We start from the raw sequence: 21,752 nt of genomic DNA on the forward strand, positions 1-21,752 counted from the left end.
AGCAGTATTTCAAACTAATCATGAAAGAGAGTAAGAGAATACAGCCTTTTTTTTTTTTTTTTTTTTAAGGACAGACCAAAAATAAATAAATCCCTGAGTCTCTTGAGGAGGTTCTGGAGATCCAGTTACAGATGCTTCTTGATGGGGTTACATACCAATAAACCCATTGTATATTGAAAGTTTCATAAGTTTAAAAAAAAATGTGTTTAATACACCTCACCCACCAAACACCATAGCTTAGCCTAGGCTACCTTAAATGTGCCCAGAATGCTTGCTTTAGCCCACAGTTGGGCGAAATCATCTAACACAGAGCCTGCTTTACAATGAAGTGTTTTATGTCCTATGCAGTTTATGAAGTACTATGCTGAAAGTGAAAAGTAGCGTGCTATTATGGATACTTGAAGTGTGGTTTCCACTGACTGTGGATCACTCTGTACCATCATATAGTTGAAAAATTGTAAGTCAGCCCAGACATGGTGGCTCATGCCTGTAATCCCAGCGTGTTGGGAGACCAAGGCAGTTGGATCTCTACGGCCACCACCTTTCCATGACGAGAGCAGTCAAGCCACTATAGGGTATGGAGGACCCCAGCCCCAGCAATCACATCCCTTCCCTGTGGATCTGGGGGCATTGGCACCTGTGAGTTAGCTCAATAAGCTGAACTTCCTGCTGCCCGTGGAAAGGACTCGTGAGACCTTGACCTGGCCCATCTTGTTCTGGGGCTGTTGGCTGGCTGAGAGTGGGGCGAGAGATTCTTCACAGGCCTCGTCCGGGCAGCCTGGGGCTCCCCCACATTAGGTTTGCCGTGTGTCCACCCTCACCACACACATGCACACCTTCCCAGTGGCAGTGCTGCACATGTGCCCGCCGGTGCCTTGCTGCCAGGGAAGTGGGCATGTGCCCGCCCAGGCTATTTTTACCCTGCCTCGTCCCCACAGAGCTGTTCTTTGGCTTGAGTTAGTGCCTGGGGAGTGCGGCCGTTGCCAGGGCTGGGGGTGGATGAGCTGGAACCTCGGAGCTTCTTGGACTCCCTTCCCCAGGCAGCATCTCATCATAACACTTATTAAAGGGTGTGACTAGTGTGCAGTCACATAAGAGTGGGCAGGAGAGGACCCTGGCAGGGAGAAAGGGGCACTGATGTTTGGAGGGTAGGCTCTGAAACCTGCAGGTTTGGCTTCCTGAAGCCAAACCCAACTGAGCTGCAGCCCAGAGTGCCACCGGGAGGAGAGGAAGAGGGTGCCAGGGGATGTATGGGAGCCAGGAGGCACCCCGGATGGTTTTCCTTCAACACGATGATGACAATAGTAGTTCAGTTTTGGGGTGTGGTGGTGTGCACCTGTAGTCCTAGCTGCTTGGGAGGCTGAGGTGGGAGGGTCACTTGAGCCCTGGGAGTTTGAAGCTACAGTGAGCTGTGATTGTGCCACTGCATTCCAAGGTGGTTTTTTGTTTGTTTGTTTGTTGAGTACTTTTTATGTATGCTAAGACCATAAAGTGCTTAGGACGTGTGCCCGCTCATGTAATCCTAATCACAGTTAACTCCATTTTATAGATGGGGAAACCGAGGCACTGAGCAGTTCAGTAAACTAAGGCTGCAGAGCTCGTGAACGGTGGAGCAGGGCTCAGGCCTAGCCGTCTACTTCAGAGCGTGTTGCCCCGCACCTCCTTTTGCCGTGTGTTCCACACCCTCAGTTCCCTGTGGCAGTCCTGCCAGGCAGGTGGTTCCCGCTGTGTTTAGATGAGGCCCAGAAATTAAACAGCTGATCCAGCCTCACACAGCCAGCCAGTGACCATGCCAGAGTCAGCAGCCAGGCCTCAGGGTGGTGTGGCTGGGCTGTTCCCAGCTCATCATACCGCAGTACAGTGCGGTTCAGCCAGCACGTGTTAACTACCTACAGTGCTAACCACTGGAGTTCAGATGTGGAAATCCCCATAGTTACCCTCTCACAGGGAAGGGGGACATGTGGTCACTCGGGGTCTATGTCCTCTGTGCATCGGCTCAGGGAAACGCAGAGTGCTGGCGAGTGTGCCTGTGAGGTGGCTCCCTGTGGGGGAGGTGGGGAGGGAGGGGACCAGATGCTGCACCCCCTCTGAGAGTGTGGACAGTGTGACGTTGCCCACTCCAAGGCTGGCACGGCCGCCACATGTGTTGATACTTGGCCTTTTCAGCTGCCCTGAATTCAGCCTTTGCCAACTTCCTACAAAGGAAGGGGGGTGACTTGGGGACCGCTGGCAGGTGAGTGTGACTCTCAAGGTGGAGAGGGTCCCACAGCAGGCTGTGTGCCTCCAGCTTCCCACTCTCAGCTGAGGGCAGGGCGGGACAGCGAGGGCCACAGGGGCACAGACCTGCCCTGCCAGAATGGCTGGCTGGATCCTGTTCTCCAGCTCTCTTCAGAACGCCCTGGCCTAAGGTGATTCCCCAGCTCGGCTTCTCTATTTTTGTTTTTCTTTTTGTTTTTCTTTTCTACATATACAGCATGGACTGCTACCAGCTTGGCTTCTCTGAGAAGGGAGGGCGTCCCTCCTGGCCACCCGTCTGTCCAGGATTTTACTGGCTGACCAGCCAGGGACGTGTGGCTGTAGAAGCAGCTCAGCCTCTGTTGCTTGTAGCCCCTCACGAGGCCAGGTTGGAATTTAAGGCTCCCACCGCGGCTGACTCTCCAGTGTAAATTGTTACTTTGGCCCCTTGAGCTGCTGCTGAGGTGGAGTTGACTGGCCCCATTCTGTAGGTGAGGAACCAGGGGCTCACAAAGGCGCTCACTTGTCCAAGGTCACATGGCTTGTAAGTGGCTGGGCCAGCAGGGACCGAAATTCAGTCCACCAGACCCCAGAGCTGAGCCTTCACCCAGGCCCACCCCCAGGGACCTTCTGTGTCCGCTGCCCACCTTCACCTCGGGGCCCCCGTCAGGTGGAAGAAAGTGAGCCTGGGTGGTATGGCCATGTACCAACCAAGCCTGTGGGCCTGCCTGCGGTGGCTGGCCCTGTGCCACAGGGGACAGGGAGCTGTGAGCTCAGGGCTAGCACTGGGTCCTGAGGGACGGATCCCCTGGGGAGTCAGACTATGCTACAGACAATGCCTGCTGCTGCCTCTTGAGGACACCACACTGTCCCTTCCACAAAGGCCCCCAAAAGAGCAGACACAGCCTTTCTGTGCAGACCCTGGGAAAACCATGCAAGCTCCAGGCCAGGACGTGTTGCTGATGCTCGGGTCCCTGGGCGATGACTGGACGGCTGTGTGTGGACGCCTTTTTCACACAACAGGGAATGGGCAGGAAACGGGGGCTCTGAGAGGCAGTCTTGGAAGCTGCCCTGGGCACAGACCTTACTTACTGACTCCTGGCCATCTAGTGGCAGCGCTGCACATGTGCCCGCCGAGCTCTGGGGAGGCCCCTTCCCTGCCCCGCCACTTCTGCCAGCCTTCTAGGGCCGGCCTTGTGTGGGCGCCGCTGTGGTGAGAAAGCAGACAGTGCAGCCAGGGCGAGCGGGCAGCTCTCCGGGAGTCCCGAGTAGCATAGTGCGGTGAGGTGGGGTGATGGTGGCCTCTCCCATGACTCCCAGTCTGCTCGGAAGTGTACTTAACAGGGGGCTCCGCATGGCCCTGACCTGAAGGCGGCCTGGCTGGAGAGGAACCCACCGCCTGCAGAAGCCCGTGACCCCAGGCCACCTGGAAACCTTATGAGGGTGATGTTTTTATTATGGATGAGTTCTTCCTTTTCCTCTGCAACTTTATCTAAAACACAAGAGGGAAATTGACCAAGAGTTCTAATATGCTTGACTCTTAAGTTTTCCCAGCCCATGAATGGGGGCTCAAGGAGGAGAGAAGAGGCTGCATTCTGGCACCTTCCAGCATCTCCTTCCAGGCCAGCGGGAGGAGGAGCGGGGGCTTCCACCAGACCCTTTCCCAGAGGGCCGGGAAAACAAGAGCTGGGGCAGGGGACTTCAGCCCTCAGGGAGGAGCAAGGGTGACCACGGCAAATATCACACCAGGGCAGGGGGGTCTGGGGACAGGCACAAACCAGTACTGTCCTGGACTAACCAAAGCGTGCAGTAAGCTGTCTTTATAGTCTTTGAATTTAGGGGGCAAACTACTAGAAATGGTTTTAAAGTTATAATTAAAATTTCCGATTGCCTTGAACAAACAACTGTGGGTTGAATGAAAAGGCGTTAATGTTGGAAGCAGCTATTTTAAGAGAAGCTGTAGAGTGTATGTGCGCATGTGTGGCCAGGCAGGTGAGGGCTTGGCGTGTCAGGCCCTCTGTGAACTTCGAGGTTTCGGGGCAGCCGCCCTCCCACTCTGAGCCTCATCTTCCCCAGGTGTCAGACAGAGCCGATGAGTCCTGGATCTCTGCCATGTCCACCCCAGGCTGCTCTCACGGGGCTGTTGTGAGGGGTGAGGTGTGTGAGACCGGCAAGGAGCTTGCTGAAGGGCTGGGCAGATGTGGCCTCCGCTCAGTCCGAGGCTGAAAGCCTGCCTGAGGAGGTGGTAGTCTTCTTGGGAAGGTGGGACCCTGGTGCCCCTGCTTCTGCCCTGCCTGTGCCTGAGCCAAGCCATTTGAGGCTCCTCCCTCCACTCAGTCAGGGGCTTGTGCCATCTGTTTGAGTAGCAGGATGCTGCTGTGGACGTTGGGTGAGAGGGCCCGGTGGTCCCACCTGCATGCCGAGAGCCAGGTGTATAGTGGGCAGTGCCTGGCACACACTCAGCCTCTATGTCCTTGTGTCTGTGAGCTAAACCCAAGTTGGCCAGAAGCCACGTCGGACACCTGAGGAGCACGGACACTGGTCTGCGCTGGGCCCTCTGCCTGCCTCTGGGAGCTGGTGGGCCTCAGACTCTTCAGGACCTGGCTGGAGGGAAAAGGTGGGTGTTGGGAACACACAGTCCCATCCCTGTCCCAACCCTGCTATGAACTCCCACATGGCCCCAGGCACGGCCTTTCACCTACAGAAAGGGGGAAGGAGGCTCAGCTCATAGGGCTGGGGTGAAGACCAGAAGAAACGCCGTTGCCACCTTGCCAAGCTCACGTGTGAGCCACAGGGCAGGGATTCCCAGCAAGGGGAAACTCCCTACCCGTGTGTCCAGGAAGGTGAAGAGTTTGCAGTTCTTCACGGCCAGGTGAAAGAACAGACCAGGTGCATTGTCCTCCGAGCCCCGGTTCTTCCCAGGTCTCCCTCCTGCCTTGTTTCTCTTAGGTGTCCCCGCACTAATCCGCGGTGTCCTGTGAGGGTGCAAAGTGGACAGTCGTGGAAGTTGCTGCATTAGGAGGCGTGCTAAGCAGTCATAATTAGTCACATGCCCCTATAAATGTGCTCTCCTTGTTGTCACCATGAGGTTTGAACATCCACAAAGTGTGTGAGAAATCAAGGATAAATGGAATCAAGTGTGTGGCTGTGAAGCCAGGTGGGGCCCCCTGCCCCCTACCCCCTGCCCCCTGCCCCCTGCCCCCTGCCCCTTGCCCCTTGCCCCCTGCCCCCTGGCCGGAGGACTGTTGATGAGCTACTCTTTGAGCCTCTGTTTCTCATCAGTAAAATGGGGCTAATGATCACCACTGTGAAGAGCTGTCATGAAGCTCGCGAATGCCCAGCTCGGCCTCTGGAGCCTGATGGCTGCTCAGTGATGTTGGTTTCCTTTTGTTTCTGTTGGGATGCAGCTTCAGGCTTGGAGATGAAGAGCTTGCTTAGGGCACAAGATCTGATAGGTTGGGAACCATGTGACCAGATTAGTGACAAGTAGGTGGAAAGGGCCCTGGGAACCCTGGGGGGATTCTCATTACACAGCCTCAGTCTCCACAGTCTCCACTGTTGGTGTGCCTGGCTCGCTGGTGCTGATATTATTGGTCCATCTGGTACTCAGCCTATCACAGCCCAGGCAGGAACCAGGCTCATTAATTGCCATCTATTCTTAGCCCAGGGGTCTCCTGGTGGGGACAGACCCCCCAGGAGGGCTGCCAGCTCACTGGTGGCAGCAGATGGCTGCACATGTCTGGGCGGGCACATCCAGGCCTGTCGCCAAGCAGCAGCTTCAGCTGTCCCTGAACCTGTGTTTGTCTGAGACTCCAGGAGGCTTTTCACAGCCTGTTTCTGTTGTCCTTCTTGCAGTCTTGGGGCTGCAGGGTCCTTTAATGGGGTGCCCTGCCAGCCCTGGCTGAGGAGCACACCAAGGAACCTTGGCAACAGGTTGATATCTCTGATGGGTCAGGTAGAAGCGGTGCTACCTGGTAAGTACCTACCTGCTCAGAGGTGAAGTAGTCCCAATAAATGGTTTGCCGAGGGTCTAGGGTGAACTCTGAACCAAGCCAAAGCTCTTCTATCTGATGTGTTTAGCGAAAGGTACGATGTCTATCACACACCATCATCATGCTGGGCCCTGGACCCAGCACAAGCAATGCTCAGAAGAGAGGCCTGGCATTTTTGCTCCCAGCAAGGCTGCGGTGGGGCCCAGACAGATGGTTGCCTCTTGGACTGGACATCACATCTTCTGACTGGAGTTTATTCATTGAGGCCCTACTGTGTGTTAGATGCTAATGTGAAGAGCCTCATTTAATCAACACAGTGATCCTGTAAGGTTCTATTGCCGTTTCTGATTTACAGAGGAGAACTGAGGTTAAGAGACATTTCGTGACGTGCCCAGAGTCACAGAGGGTGGATCCCAAGTTGTGCAGCTTTCATTATACCACGTTGCAGCAAACTCTACTAGGCCAGGGTTGTTGCTCCTAAAAGCTATTCAGTGTGGCTGTGCCCTTACATGGAGCACCAAGAAGCTACCTCAAAGCCATTTGGCTTCCTCTGCAGACTTGTGGTGGTGTTACCAGTGGAGGGTGTCCAGGTTCTTAGTGTCTTGAGCAAAGAATTAGACAAAATGCGCGCGCGCGCGCACACACACACACACACACACACACACACACACAAGGAAAGAATGAAGCAACAAAAGCAGAGATTTATTGAAAACAAAAGTACACTCCACAGGTTGGGAGCGGACCCAAGCATAGCGGCTCAACAGCCTGGTTGCAGAATTTTCTGGGGTTTCCCATTGGTTACTTGGTGTACACCCTATATAAATGAAGCAGTGGCCCACAATCAGTTTGATTGATTGCAGGAGGGGACCAATCAGAGGCTGAAGTGAAGTTGCAAAGTTACACCCTATGTGAACATCTGATTGGTTGAGGAAAGCAATCAATCAGAGGTTAAAGTGAAGTTACAAAATTATACTCCTATGCAAATGAAGGCAACCTTTGACCAGCCTGATTGGTTGCAGGAGGGGACCAATCAGAGATACTTTCAGTTTTTCATCTGCCAGACAGAAAAGGCAGAGGGGTGGGGGTGGGGGTTGGAGGGTGAGGGGTGTCGGAGAATGCAAAGGGAGTAGTTAGTTGGGTGTGGAAAGTTGGGGTTTCCCTTTTGATTTAGCTGTAGGAAGTCAGTGTGACTCAACCTTGTGTTCCCTGCCTCCAGACCCTATTCTGCCTCAGTTGGGGCTCTGATGTGCCAACCAGGGTGCCCTGAATGATGTGGCTGGCCTGACTGTGGTCCTTCTTTGTGGATGGCCATTTCTGGGAGTTCCAGCTCCTCACTAGATGCTCATGAGTCAGCCAGTATGAGAGGTCCTTGGGACTAATCACCTGCCAGGTGTTCCCACACTTAGGGTCTTGGGGTCTGGGCCTCCTGTACCCAATCCCTGCTGTTTTGGCCTGGCTGATGCCCTTGCAGTCTGATGGGAACACTGACTCCTGGGAAGCTGGCCTCACTCATCTTGTCCCCTTCTGTCTTTCCCAGGGCATCGACGTCACAGGCCCCACCTTTGCTGATGGCGAGCTCATCCCCAGGGAGCCCGGCTTTTTTCCCGAGGACGAGGAGGAGGCTATGACACTGGCCCCGCCCGAGGGCCCCCAGGAGTTGGATACAGACAGCCCCATGGAGAGTACTCAGAGCCAGGAGGGGTCTGTCGGGAGTCCCGCCGAGAAGGACGGGGGACTCGGGGGCCTGTTTCTGCCAGAGGACAAGTGAGTTAAAACCACCTGAAGCTCAGTATTTGCCTCTTGGCCCAGAAATGTGGCTCTTAGAAAGTGTTTCCAGGAAGTAAATGTGAAACGTGCTCAAAATTTGTGTCAGAGGCATTAGCATCATGGGTATTCTGAATAGCAGAAGATTCTAAGCAGCCTAAATGCTTAACATTTAGGCATAGTTTTGGAATTTTAGGCAGCAATGCAAAGTCAAGTTTTTAAATTTAATTTTACTTTATTTTCTGTCCTAGTCCTGTAGACAAAGTCAAGATTTATTTATTTATTTATTATTGAGACAGAGTCTCACTCTGTTGCCCAGGCTGGAGTGCAGTGGCGCAATCTCGACACACTGCAACCTCTGCTTCCTGGGTTCAAGTGATTCTCCTGCCTCAGCCTCCTGATTAGCTGGGATTACAGGTGTGTGTCACCATGCCCAGCTAATTTTTATATTTTTAGTAGAGACCAGGTTTCACCATGTTGGTCAAGCTGGTCTCAAACTCCTGACCTCACAATCTACCCACCTTGGCCTCCCAAAGTCCCACCATGCCTGACCAAAGTCAAGTTTTAAATGACTAGTTAATGATATGAGATATATGATCTCATTGTTTTAAAAAGCAGGTTGTGGCCAGACATGGTGGCTTATACCTGTAACCCCAGGACTTTGGGAGGCCAAGGCAGGAGGATCACTGGAGCCCATGAGTGTAAGGTTACAGTGAGCTGTGATCACATCACTGCATTCCAGCCTGGCAACAGAGCAAGAAGACCCTGTCTTAAAAAAAAAAAAAAGGCAGGTTGCAAAGATATGCAAGATATCCATAAGATCAACTTTGTTAAAAACACAAACCTATGCCAGGCAAGTGGCACGTGCCTGTAGTTCCAGATACTTGGGAGGCTGAGGCAGGAGAATCACTTAAGCCCAGGAGTTCTGGGCTCTAGTGCACAATGCCGATCGGGTGGGTGTCTGCACTAAGTTTAGCATCAGTATGATGACCTCCGGGGAGTGGGGACCCCCAGGTTGCCTAAGGAGGGATGAACTGGCCCAGGTCGGAAACAGAGCAGGTCAAAACTTGCGTGCTGATCAGTAGTGAGATCACACCTGTGAATAGCCACTGCACTCCGGCCTGGGCAGCATCGCAAGACCCCATCTCTGAAAAACAAAACACAGACATATATGTTAGGAAATGCCTAGAAAAATTAATCTAGAAAACTAAGCAGTTATTTCTGTATGGTGGAACGATCATTTTAATTACCTCCCATCTACTCTGTTATATTTTCTACATTGAGCATGTACTCCCATAATCAGAAATGTTATTTAAAAGCAATATTAAGACCTAAGTGACTTCCCAGGGAAGCAGTGTCATCTTTAACTTTGGTGTCGGCAGAAAGGATTCCTTTCCATTTTCAGCCCTCGCCAAGACTCTTGAGGGATACAGTGCAGTGGGTGGTGGGAAGCCACCGCTGTGGCTGAGGAAGCTGAGGGGATTGCAAGTGGCAGCCCTTATCAGAAGAAGGTGATGGTTATGGCTGCTGCAGGGACTTGGAGAGAGGGAAGAGAGGGGTTCCAGTGTTGGTTGAACCACATAAAATTGACAACTTTTAATCATTTCCATCTTCAAAAAAAGGTAATTTCATGTAGTTCAATCTAGTACATCTCAGTGCAGGATTTCTCAAACTCAAGTGATTGTCAGAGTCCTGATGTTCTTGACGGGGCCCTTTGGAGCTGTGGATGGAGAGAGGGGTCGTGCTGCTTTCTGGGAGTAGCCTGTAATCCCAGCACTTTGGGAGGCCGAGGTGGGCAGATCACCTGAAGCCAGAAGTTTGAGACCAGCCTGGCCAACATAAAAAAACCCCTGTCTCTACAAAATTACAAAATTAGCTGGACGTGGTGGCAGGAGGCTACTTAAGAGGCTACTCACAGCTACTCGGGAGGCTGAGGCAGGTGAAGCACTAGAACCTGGAGGGCAGAAACTGCAGTGAGCTGAGATTGCGCCACTGCATTCTAGCCGGGCGACAAAGTGAGACTATGTCTCAAAAAAAAAAAATGATAAACTTAAAAAATAATACAGCATAACAACTGTTTCCATAGCATTTACATTGTATTAGGTATTATAAGTAATCTAGAGAGGATTTAGAGGATGCAGGAGGATGTGTATAGGTTGTATATAAATACTACGCCATTTCCTACCTGGGACTTGAGCATCCTCGGAGTTTGGTGTCCACGGGGGGTCCTGGAACAAATCCCTCTTGGATACCAGGGGACAACCATACTCAGTCTTACAGTAGCTAAAAGTTTAGATCTATTTATATTTATATTCATTTTCTATATTACTCCCAATGTTTTAGCAAATCTTTCAACACGATTTGATATTCCACAGTTTAATAATTTACTAGCGTTATAATTTAATAATTATAATTTGGTTTAGCTGTAGCTAGACAATTAGGTTGTGAGCAGTGTTTTGCTACTCTAGTGTAGCATAGGTGGAATTGATTTCAACTGCAGTAACCGTTTATGTGGCGAGATGTTTCCCTTTAGATAGGGTCCCCAAAATGTACTTAACAGGTCAAGAGGGCTGGGCACGGTGGCTCACTCCTGTAATCCCAGCACTTTGGGAGGCTGAGGTGGGCGGATCACGAGGTCAAGAGATCGAGACCATCCTGGCCAACATGGTGAAACCCCATCTCTACTAAAAATACAAAAATTAGCTGGGTGTGGTGACACGCGCCTATGGTCCCAGGTACTCAGGAGGCTGAGGCGGAAGAATCGCTTGAACCCAGGAGGCAGAGGTTGCAGTGAGCTGAGATTGCGCCACTGCACTCCAGCCTGGCAACCGAGCAAGACTCTGTCTCAAAAAAAAAAAAAAAAAAAACCAAGTTAAGAGGTACAGACTTAATCAGTAGTGCCAGTTAAAGGGAAATGCCTGGTCAGCCTCTCCACCGTGGCTGTGGATGGGGACCCATGAGTCCTCCTCTGACCCGGGCACTCTCTGACCCTCAGGTCCCTGGTCCTCACTCCATCCATGACAACTTCAGACCTTTCTACACACTCCACCGCCTCGCTCATCAGCAACGAGGAGCAGTTTGAAGACTATGGGGAGGGTGACGACGTGGACTGCGCCCCCAGCAGCCCTTGCCCCGACGACGAGACCAGAACCAACGTCTACTCCGACCTGGGGTCTTCGGTGTCCTCCAGGTGGTCCCTTGGTCTAGGATAGCATTTGGGGTCAAAGTGGTAGAACCAACCTAAGCACATCCTGGGGGGTCGGGCGGGCCGCGTCCTGAGCTGGCCCCGTTTCCTTTGTCCTAAGCTACTTGAGTTCTGCTCCTGGGGCCTGGGGTTGCTGCCTTTGCACCCTGATTGGGGGTCAGGAGTTCCTCCTGAATTTACTGACCTAGGAGGCTGCACACTGGGGGCCACGGGGCTCTGTGTTGTCTTGTGTCCTAGAACCTCAGTGTTGAAGGGTCCTTCCAGGTGACCTTCTGTGATACCTTCTCACCCACCTGAGCCACCACTTTCTCTGAAATGAGCTCTCAGTTTGCCTTAGCTGTTAAATGGGTATGCTTCACCGGCTTCTCTTTGAGTGTGTTACAGAAGGGATGACCTGTTGCTGTATTGCCACTCCCTGCCCCTCCCCCTAAGAAGGTACTGGGGACTCAAGTAAAGTCAGCTCAGCAGGGTGGCGTAGGGCACCAGACTGGACAGCAGTTGAGGTGGTGATTCCTTTCCCTCATGAATCAGTGCGGGGCAGACACCTAGGAAAATGCGGCACATGTACAACAGCGAATTGCTGGACGTTTACTGCTCTCAATGCTGTAAGAAAATCAACCTGCTCAATGACTTGGAAGCCCGGCTGAAAAACCTGAAGGCCAACAGGTGAGACCCGGCGCAGTCGGGGGGCGGGGGCCCAGGCAGGGCCTGCAGGGAGAAGCTACAGGCAAGGCAGCCCCTGCTATCTGGGCAGGTGTGAGCTCTCAGAGGGGGTTAATCCAGGGGCTTTTTCTGCCACAGGATATCAGTCTGTTTTCTCTCAGGATCAAGCTGACTCGTGAATTCCTTTCAGTGGGAGGGAAGAGCCTTGTCCTGCATTTTGGTGTCTTACAGCAGGGACAGAGTAGAGGAGTGGACTAGAGCCCCTCTGTTCAATGACTGTTTCCCCTCTCTCTCTCCAGCCCCAACCGAAAGATCTCCAGCACGGCCTTTGGACGGTAAGGCCCCGCCCTGGGGGAGGGCACCTTGAGTGCTGTCCCCGTGCTGCCCACTGGCCAGGGCTCCATGCCAGCAACCCAACTCAGCTGGTGCCTGTGTGTGGCCGAGGGCAGAGGGGAACGAGGCCATCCCAGGGCAGTGCAGCCAGGAGAGCGTCCACTTCCAAAACAGAGGGGCAGCTCCTCCCTGCCCTCTCCCCACTCTTTGTCCCTTCTTCAAATCCGAGGTCACCTTGACCTCAGGCAGGCAGGCCAGGGATGCCCCGAGAGAGACAGGACACCCCACAGCTGTCAGTGCCCTCCCTCCTCTTGGAGCAGGCAGCCGTACTCAGTAAAGAGACCCCAGGTTTCCTGCGGGCGGGGATCTGGGCGTGCGTGTATGCCACTGGGGCTGGTCACTTTGCTCCAGTTAAGTTCTGCAGCAGCTGACTCCTGGGGACTGCTGGGGTCCCGCTCTGGTCCTCCTGTGGACTGGCCCCAGGTGCACACTCGGGGCTTTGGGAGCTGGCAGCGAGGGCCCAGGCCCAGGCCCTGGCCCTGGCCCAGGAGCTGGGTGGATCAGCCTCTTGGCGTAGACCCTGGCTATTGCCTATCAGGGAGTAGGAAGGGGATGTAACTGGGGGTGGCAGCTGGATTTTGCCTTAGGCACGGGTTAGCTCAGCAGGCACCTGCCTGGGCCCAGCCCCACCCCAGCTTACCGCCCTGCAAGGCCTGGTGAATTCTCTGCCTTTGCCATCCCCAGAGTTCCCAGAGATGTAGCAGGAGCCAGCTTGGTGGAGGGGCTCAAGCCTCAGGAGACCCAGACCCTCTGCCAGGACCATGGAGCTGGGCTACCTCCTCGGGGGCTTCCCCACTGGAAGAGGAGGGGGCTCCCGTGCCAGCTCAGGTCACTGGGTAGCTGCAGGCTGGCATGCTGGTGTGAAGAGGGCTCTGAGGCTGCAGGAGAAGCTGTGCTGCACTGGCTGTGTCTGCCAGGGGACGCAGGGGTCTGTACAGCCCGTCCGCCGTCCTCAGGGCTGGGTGATCCACTGGGTTCGCAATGCTCTCCCTCTCGGGCTGAGTGAGGGTGGCCTTCTTAAAGTGGCAGACCCCATAGGGTACTGGATGCTCACCTAGCGCATAGCCTGAGTGGGCCTCTGTCTCTGGAAGGCCCCTGCAGCCAGATGCCCTCCCTCCACCCCTGCAGGCAGCTCATGCATAGCAGCAATTTCAGCAGCAGCAACGGCAGCACCGAAGACCTGTTCCGGGACAGCATTGACTCCTGCGACAATGACATCACAGAGAAGGTAGGCCCGGGTGGCTGGAGAAGGGACTGAATGTGTGCATGCTCCCAGGGGAGGTGGGGAGCACTCTGGCTACTGTCTGGGGACTCGGGAGACCTTGTACCTGCCCAGGAATTGGGGGTAGGTGGCCCTGGTCACATGCTCTCTCCCCCTCCACCCTACACACGACCATTCTCTGATACATGGTGGTTTGGAGGTCCTGCTCATGAACCTCATGGCATCGAGGTTCTCGGTTCTGTGGCCTCAGAGTTCTTCTCCACCCCATTGTGGCCCCCTGCTGCAGGTGAGCTTCCTGGAAAAGAAAGTGACAGAGCTGGAGAATGACAGCCTGACCAACGGGGACCTGAAGAGCAAGCTGAAGCAAGAGAACACGCAGCTGGTGCACAGGTCAGGCGGGTGGCAGTGCTGGGGGCTCGGCTGTGACTCTGAGGAATAAAGTGGGGGGTCCTTCTTGCTGAGGCCTCCAAGAGGAGGCAGCCTCACACCTTTGCAGCTCTGAGGGCCTGTGACGCATCAGCCTCTTGTCACATGGCCCTGCCCACATGGGGTGCCCAAGACAGGACCTTAAGGACAGGGAGACAGGTTGGAGCTCGACCTTGGCTCCAGGGCCAAAGGATTGTATCCGCTGAGCTCTGCAGCCACAGGGCGGGTCCAAGATGGGAGTGGGGATCTACTGTCTCACTCACACAGTGATGGGAGCCTGCGTCCCTTCCTGGGGACAAGCTCTGCCCGGGACAGGCCAGTGTGAGCTGGGCAGTAGGAAGGGTCCAGTGTTGACGCCGATGGAGACCCCTGAGCCTGACGTTTCTGATGCTGTCTTCAGTGGCGGCTGCAGGGTTTAGTTGTCAGCAGATGGTATGACCCTTGAGGGACATATCCTGACTTGGGGTCCGGTCCTCCATCTTGTAACAGGGCCCAAATATGGGCCCTTTTGTACACCCCAGAAGATCAGCCTGGTGGAGGTGCTGTTGCCAGTGAGATGTACCCCAGACCGAAATACCACCCAGGCTGTCAGTAGTGGGGATGCTCACATCTACATGCCACTGGCCCTTTTCCAGGTCTGGGGCAGACTTCAGGCCATCAGCCAGGATGTGCCTATTTTGGGAGTCAAGGTGCCCAGTACAATAAGCTGAATTATTGATCAGAGGGGTGGCTGGGAAGGAAGAGTGCAGAAAGAAGAGGTGAGGCCCGAGATGGTTCCGGCCAGGTGTGGCTGCAGGGACTGGCGGGGGCTGGCCCTCCCTGCGCTGCCTGGAGCGCCGCGCCTTCTGACTGCCAGGCCTGCCCCTCCACAGCACGTATGACCGACAGCCCCACTAGATGTGTGGTGTCGCTGTTCATCTGTCCGAAAGCTGCTGGCCCAAGCGACTCAGGGTCTCAGGTCCCAGGGCCCACCATGCCGCAGCCTCTGTTGGGGTGAAATGGTGCTGGCGCCAAAAGCTTGTCCCTTGTGCTGTCCTTAGGGTGCATGAGCTGGAGGAGATGGTGAAGGATCAGGAGACCACAGCTGAGCAGGCGCTGGAGGAGGAGGCGCGGCGCCACCGCGAGGCCTATGGCAAGCTGGAGAGGGAGAAGGCCACCGAGGTGGAGCTGCTCAATGCCAGGTGGGCCCTTCCACTGAGCTCCTCCCTCGAGGGACCCCTCCCTGCCGCCCCGGGGCAGCCCTGTGGGACAGGTGCTATCCCCATTTTTATAGGTGGGAAGCTGAGGCTGACTAAGGGGCAGCGTCTGGAGCCTTCCCAGTGGTAACAGTTGTACGAGGCATGCGCTTCAGGAAGTTCGCTAAGGAATGTTCCCAGGAGCATTGCTCACATTTGGTAATGCGAACCAGAAACGAGGTATTAACAAAAAAAAAAAAAAAAAAAAAAAAAAAGGCGGGACCTGGGCTGGGTCTAATGTCCAGGCTTGGAGCGCCCCCTGCTGTCAGGTTCTGCCCGGAGCCCAGGTGGACTGAGCCGGAGCCCCAGGGCCAACCAAGGTAAATAGAAAACGGGGCTCCTGTGCCTTGGGTGTACCTGTGGTTTCATCATTGGAACGTGAGGCAGGCAGGACGAGGAGCAGCCCGGGGCTAGGGATCTGGGTTGGTCTCCCATTGGCTCCATGGCCTTGGACGTAGTGAGTCACCTCCCTGTCTGCCCCACAGAGTGGCTGCCTGGGAGGGTGAGCTGATACTCGTCAGGACCCTGCCCACGGGTGAGGGCTGTGATGATGCCCCTGTGGTGAAGCCCCTTTGTGGCCCTTGCCTGACTCTGAGGAGGCCACCTGGGCTTCCGTCGGAGAGGACAGCTGCCCCCGGCACTCCTCAGGCCCCCCGAGGCCCCAGTCTCGGTGCTGAGGCTTCCCAGAGTTGCTGAGATCCCCCTGGTGGCCGGTAGGCTGCTGAGCAAATGGCCAGGACTTGGGCTCTCAGGCAGGTACCTCCCTGCTCTGTGCAGTTTGGCAAGGGGACTTCCCAACTTCCTGGTGCTGAGACTTGCTTTGCTAAGTTACCCAGCAGGGGTTCATTTTACATTTTGACTCTGTTCTAGAAGCTGCTGTTTTGCATCTCTTTCCTGAGGCTGGTGCCTAGTTAAGGGTGACTGCTCTCACTCAGCTCGCCTCTGGCAGCTGGCCCAAGAGAGGTGGCTGGGGCATGGGAGGTGGTAAAAGACAGTGTGAATCTGGGCCAAAGGGCAGAAAGCCAGCCCTCAGGAAGCATCTCTTAACACATGCCCCTAGCACAGCTCAGGGGACGCCATTCATGGAAAATACCCAAGTGGTCTTCCCAGAGTCACGCTGCATGCTTGGTTGCCTACCACCTCTACCAGCGCAGGGCCACCTCCAGGTGGTGGGGCTGAATTCCTCTCTGGCCCTGGCCTGGGGGCCTCTCCAAGGGAGCCCAGAGGGCAGTGGAGGCGGAAGTGATGGAGAGGTGGTGGGTCGGGAACAGGATGGTCTGCAGGAATTGGTGGCAGAAGTAACCCTGCTCAGTTCTGAGGTGACCCTGCTCAGTTTTGGTGCCACCGACGGCCCAACTCACCTGCACCTCCTCTCGGATCATTTAAAACTGATCTGAGGCCCGGCACGGTGGCTCACCCTGTAGACCCAGCACTTTGGGAGGCTCAGGCAGGTGAATCACAAGGTCAGGAGTTCAAGACCATCCTGGTGAAACCCCATCTCTACTAAAAATACAAAAATTAGTCGGGCGTGGTGGCAGGTGCCTGTAATCCCACCTGCTCAGGAGGCTGAGGAAGGAGAATCGCTTGAACCCAGGAGGCAGAGGTTGCAGTGAGCCAGGATTGCACCACTGAGACTCTGTCTCAGAAAAAACAAACAAATAAACAAAAAACCGACCTCAGCAGCCAGGCTCTGTCTTCTTGCGGAGTTCCTGTGTGGACACTAACACAGAGGACTGTTACTGTCAGAGCCCTTGCCTGTGGTCATCAGAGGCAGGTGCAGTGAGCACTCAGAGCAGAGCCCTGGATGAGATGCTGTTGGTGGAGAATGAAAAGCCAGTATGGTCATTGCCTTCAGTTACAGAGTCTAAAAGGAGGGGCCCCATCACCGACAGCCACAGGAAGACTGTGTCTCCATCTAGCAGAATAACATCGCATGTGGTTTCAGGATCTGAAAGATGCGCATCCAAAAAGAATCTTGCGTTCTTCCTCTGTAGTGAGGGTTTCCACTTGAAATAAAGGCCATGTGTGGTGGCTCACTCATGTAATCCCAACACTTTGGGAGGCCAAGATGGGCAGATCACGTGAGGCCAGGAGTTTGAGACTACCCTGGCCAACATGGCGAAACCCTGTCTCTATTCAAAATAAAAAAATTAGCTAGGCGTGGTGATGCATGCCTGTAATCCCAGCTATTCAGGAGGCTGAGGCATGAGAATCGCTTGTGCCAGGGAGGCAGAGGTTGCAGTGAGCCGGGATTTTGCCACTTTACTCCAGACCCGGCAACAAAGCAGGACTCTGTCTCAAAAAAAAGAAAAAATAAAAATGATAACTTAGTGTCTTTATTGTTTTGCTTTGGCTGATGGGAAGCTCAAGGCTATATTGTCTTTCACATAATTACTCATATTCTTTCTTTCAGTTGGTTTCTGGTGTCTTCCCTCTTGCAGGGAGCAGAGAATCACTGCAGCCTGGCAAGCCCTTGTGAGATTGTCTCCATTCTAGGTCTCTGAGATATATCTTTCTCCTTTCCCCAGGGTGCAGCAATTGGAGGAAGAAAATACAGAGCTTAGAACAACAGTGACTCGGCTCAAGTCTCAAACAGAGAAACTGGATGAGGTGAGCGGCAGGTCCAGGCTTGGAGCCGAACCCACAGAGGCAGTGCTGGCCATCGGGGGTCTTCAGTTCACAGCTTCTGAAATTCTAAACAAATGCCCTTACCCACTAAGAGATTAGGGAAAAAAAGCGAAGAACAACTTGTGTTTCTGTATTTCTGATTTTCCAAATTTCCTACGGCGAATGTATTTATTTATACAATGGAGAAAAATTAGTCTTAAAAGAGAAAGGTTAGTTTCTCTTTGGGCAAACATCTTCAATTCAGGTTGCATCTAGCATTGTTGAAGGACTTCAGAGGGCTGAGGTTTTTAGTTGTGTTTCTAGAATCTTCAGGGCTCCGGCCCTTTCTGTAAGCCATGACTCAGGGCTCCCTCTAAGGGAGCTGGTTTCACTGTGCATCTGCCTCATGAGGATGGCTGACCATACCCCAGGGCGTGGTGAGCCCTCTCTGGGAACTCTCCTCCGCTGACCGGGTCTCCCTTCTCCAGGAGCGGCAGCGCATGTCTGACCGTCTAGAGGACACCAGCCTGCGGCTCAAAGATGAGATGGACCTATACAAGCGCATGATGGACAAGCTGCGGCAGAACCGCCTCGAGTTCCAGAAGGAGCGGGAGGCAACGCAGGAGGTGGGTCCCAGGCCAGCAGGCACCAGGGCTCCTTCCAGCGTCCCTGCTGCTGCCAACCTGCCTCTATCCCTCACAGCTCATCGAGGACCTGCGAAAGGAGCTGGAGCACCTGCAGATGTACAAGCTGGACTGCGAGCGGCTGGGCAGGGGGCGGAGTGCCTCCTCTGGCCTGGGCGAGTTCAGTGCCAGGGCCCGCGAGGTGGAGCTCGAGCACGAGGTTAAGCGGCTCAAGCAGGTGGGTCTAGTGGTCTGTGTCCAGCGGGGCGGGGTGGCCGGGCCAACCCCGTGGGTTTCCTGTGCAGGGTCTGTGGCGGGGACCCCGGAGCTGTAGCAGCACCGCCTGTCTACTTCTTGACAACCCATTTGTCAGGTCTGGCTGTCCCATTTCACAGCTTAGGAAAATCGATCGGAAGATCTCTCCCTTATGTCCATATAAAGAAACAGACACTGCTCTCTGCCTTGGTGCTTGGGGTGGAGAATGAGCCTCTACCCAGCTGGAGTATAGTGCCTGGAGGCATTGCGTTCTCCCAGGAGTAGACCCTGGGCCAAGGATCCTTTTTTTATTTTTATTTTTTGAGACAGGATTTTACTCTGATACCCAGGCTGGAGTGCTTTGGCACAATCATAGGTCACTGCAGCCTTGAATTCCTGGGATCAGGTGATCCTCCTGCCTCAGTCTCCTGAGTACCTATGACTACAGGCATGCACCACCATGCCCAGCTTTTTTTTTTTTTTTTGAGGCAGGGTCTTACTCTGTTGCCCAGGCTGGAGGGCAGTGGTGTGATCCTATCTCATTGTGGCCTCAAATTCCTGGGCTTAAGCAATTCTCCTACCTCAGCCTCTAAAGTAACTAGGACCACAGGAGAGTACCACCACACCTCGCTAATTTATTTTCTTGTAGAGATGGGGTCTCCCTGTATTGCCCAGGCTCAAGGGACCTCCCACCTGAGCCTTCCAAAGTGTTGGGATTATAGGCATGAGCCTCTGTGCCTAGCTAGAAAATTGCATTTCAAGGAGCACTCCCTTAGCTGGAGACCACTTGGTCGGGGAGTGGGATCAGGAGGAGGGGGGAGTGAGCAGGTGAGGGAGTAGATCCAAGGAGGAGGAGGAGTGAGCAGGTGAGGGAGTGGATCCGAAGGAGGGGGGGGGAGTGAGCAGGTGAGGGAGTGGATCCGGAGGAGGAGGGGGGAGTGAGCAGGTGAGGGAGTGGATCCAGAGTGGGGGGGAGTGAGCAGGTGAGGGAGTGGATCCGGAGGAGGAGGGGGGAGTGAGCAGGTGAGGGAGTGGATCCGGAGGAGGAGGGGGGAGTGAGCAGGTGAGGGAGTGGATCCGGAGGAGGCGGGGGAGTGAGCAGGTGAGGGAGTGGATCCGGAGGAGGAGGGGGGAGTGAGCAGATGAGGGAGTGGATCCGGAGGAGGAGGGGGGAGTGAGCAGGTGAGGGAGTGGATCCGGAGGAGGAGGGGGGAGTGAGCAGGTGAGGGAGTGGATCCGGAGGAGGAGCGGGGAGTGAGCAGGTGAGGGAGTGGATCCGGAGGCAGCAGTGGGAGTGGTGCTGGGTGAAGTGTCAGCTTTGCCTGACCCTGCAGGTGGTAGGGTATGCAGCATAAATTTTTTTTTCCGAGTAGTTCCACCAGGCAAAGGTGCTGGTGCCTGTGTCCCCACAGAAACCCTAAAACCCCAGCCCTACTCTGTCTTGGGGCGGGTACTCAGGGTCCCAGGTGTGAGTATTAGGGCTCTTTAGGCAAAAGCCAGAATGTAGGGCTGGTACGTGGGATCTGGGTGGTGCCACCTGTGCTCAGAGGAGAGGGACTCCCTGGGACAACTCCAAGCAAGCAGGATTCAGAGCGTGGCTGCACAGGAAGCCAAGCAAATGAGCTGTTCTGCCTGCCCAGAGAGCCCCGAGAGCCCCGAGCATCACTTTCCTTCAGCAAGGGCCAGTGTTGGAGGCTGGGCTGTTGGGTGGGATGTGTCCCAGTGCAGGGCCCCAGGAGGAAGGGGTGGCCAGGAGCCATGGCTGCCCTGAGCGGGGCTATAACTCCTCCGCAAACCCTGTGAACTCTCAGGACGCTGGGTCCCTGGACCCAGACCCAGCCCTCCTACCTCCCAGCGCCTGGCAAAGGCCACAGCATCTGTGGTCTGTGGAACTGGCCGCGAGCGATGCACTCCTGTGAGGATGTCGCGGGCAGCAGGTTGGGGATGGTGGATGTGGAGAAGTGGGTTCCAATGGGCTGTGGGTGCTTCTTAGGGTTGATGTCGATTTCATCCTTCTCTCTGTAGGAGAATTATAAGCTGCGGGATCAGAACGATGACTTGAATGGACAGATCTTGAGTCTCAGCCTCTACGAAGCAAAAAACCTCTTTGCCACCCAGACCAAAGCCCAGTCTCTGGCTGCGGAGATAGACACCGCCTCACGCGATGAGGTAACCTCGTCCACCGGCTCCTGCTTTGGGGCCTGGCCCCTCCTCTGTGATTCCTCCTACCAGCCCCCACCTGTCCAGAGTGAGAAAACCCGACCAGGGCCTGGCAGAGAGTCTCATCTACAACTACCCCAGCTGACAGAGGGCAAAGCTGTGAGCAGGGCAGGGGGCTGCCAGGGAAGTTGAGTCAGCTCCGAGTTCTGCCTGTGCTGGAAGGCGTGCAGGTTTGGACGAGAGTGGAGTGTGGGTCTTAGGTCTGCCGGAAAAGTGCCGACACCACCAGCTGAGTATCAACTGTGACCCCAGGTTAGGCTGTCAGTCCTCCCCTCTTCCTGACCCAGAGGGGAAGGACATTAGCATTACTCCGGCGCCTGCTTCTGCGGTGTGTTTTCACTTCATCTCCCGATGAATCTGAAGCTTTAGGAACGGTTCCGTGTTCCAAGCTGGGAAAGTGGACCCCGTACCTCCTGGCTAGGGAGGGAGAGGGACCCAGCTCTCTCCAGAGCCAAAGCCTACCCTTCCTGCCACACCAGAGGGTGGTTATGAACAGTCAGGCCTCCAAAATGCCCCGGCTGCATTTTAACATGAATTATGAGACACTCTGTCACTGAGACTTACCCCCTGGCCTGGGACACGGGGCGAAGAGCTGACCTCTGGCCTCAAGGAGCTCCCAGGCGAGCTGGGCCCAGCCCCAGGACAGAGGCAGCATGTCAGCAGTGTTCTAAAGGACACCGCCCTGGAGAAGAGCAGTGTGGGGCTGGGGGTGGGGGGGTGTTCCAGGCAGGAGATAGCTGCCCTTTGGAGTCTTAGGGGGCCCTGGGAATTTGTCAGTCTTGATTTTAAATGACTTTGGCCAGTGCTCTCTACTTTTACAAAAAATTACCCACGCCTGGCCCCCTCTGCAACCTGATCACATTGGAATCTGCAGGGGTGAGGCCTGGCCACCTGCATTTGTCATACTCCCCA

General features: G+C 54.7%; 1 protein-coding gene and 1 pseudogene across 1 annotated transcript in view; both read left to right on the forward strand.

The window, feature by feature from the left end:
- The window catches only part of RAB11FIP4 (RAB11 family interacting protein 4), a 133,590-nt gene that overhangs the window by 108,201 nt on the left and 3,637 nt on the right, over nt 1-21,752 (forward strand). Inside the window, exons 4-14 of the mRNA XM_021669766.2 lie at nt 7,765-7,991; nt 10,987-11,181; nt 11,728-11,862; nt 12,159-12,194; nt 13,381-13,480; nt 13,761-13,864; nt 14,941-15,081; nt 17,664-17,745; nt 18,231-18,368; nt 18,445-18,603; nt 20,646-20,789. Coding sequence (XP_021525441.2) covers nt 7,765-7,991; nt 10,987-11,181; nt 11,728-11,862; nt 12,159-12,194; nt 13,381-13,480; nt 13,761-13,864; nt 14,941-15,081; nt 17,664-17,745; nt 18,231-18,368; nt 18,445-18,603; nt 20,646-20,789 — 1,461 coding nt within the window. The remainder of the gene's footprint in view (nt 1-7,764; nt 7,992-10,986; nt 11,182-11,727; nt 11,863-12,158; nt 12,195-13,380; nt 13,481-13,760; nt 13,865-14,940; nt 15,082-17,663; nt 17,746-18,230; nt 18,369-18,444; nt 18,604-20,645; nt 20,790-21,752) is intronic.
- LOC135270953 (uncharacterized) lies at nt 15,267-17,655 on the forward strand (annotated as a pseudogene).

The sequence above is a fragment of the Aotus nancymaae genome, unplaced genomic scaffold (assembly GCF_030222135.1).
Source record: "Aotus nancymaae isolate 86718 unplaced genomic scaffold, 86718_ANA_hifiasm-v0.15.2.pri h1tg000072l, whole genome shotgun sequence".
In the NCBI taxonomy this organism is placed as follows: Eukaryota; Metazoa; Chordata; class Mammalia; order Primates; family Aotidae; genus Aotus; species Aotus nancymaae.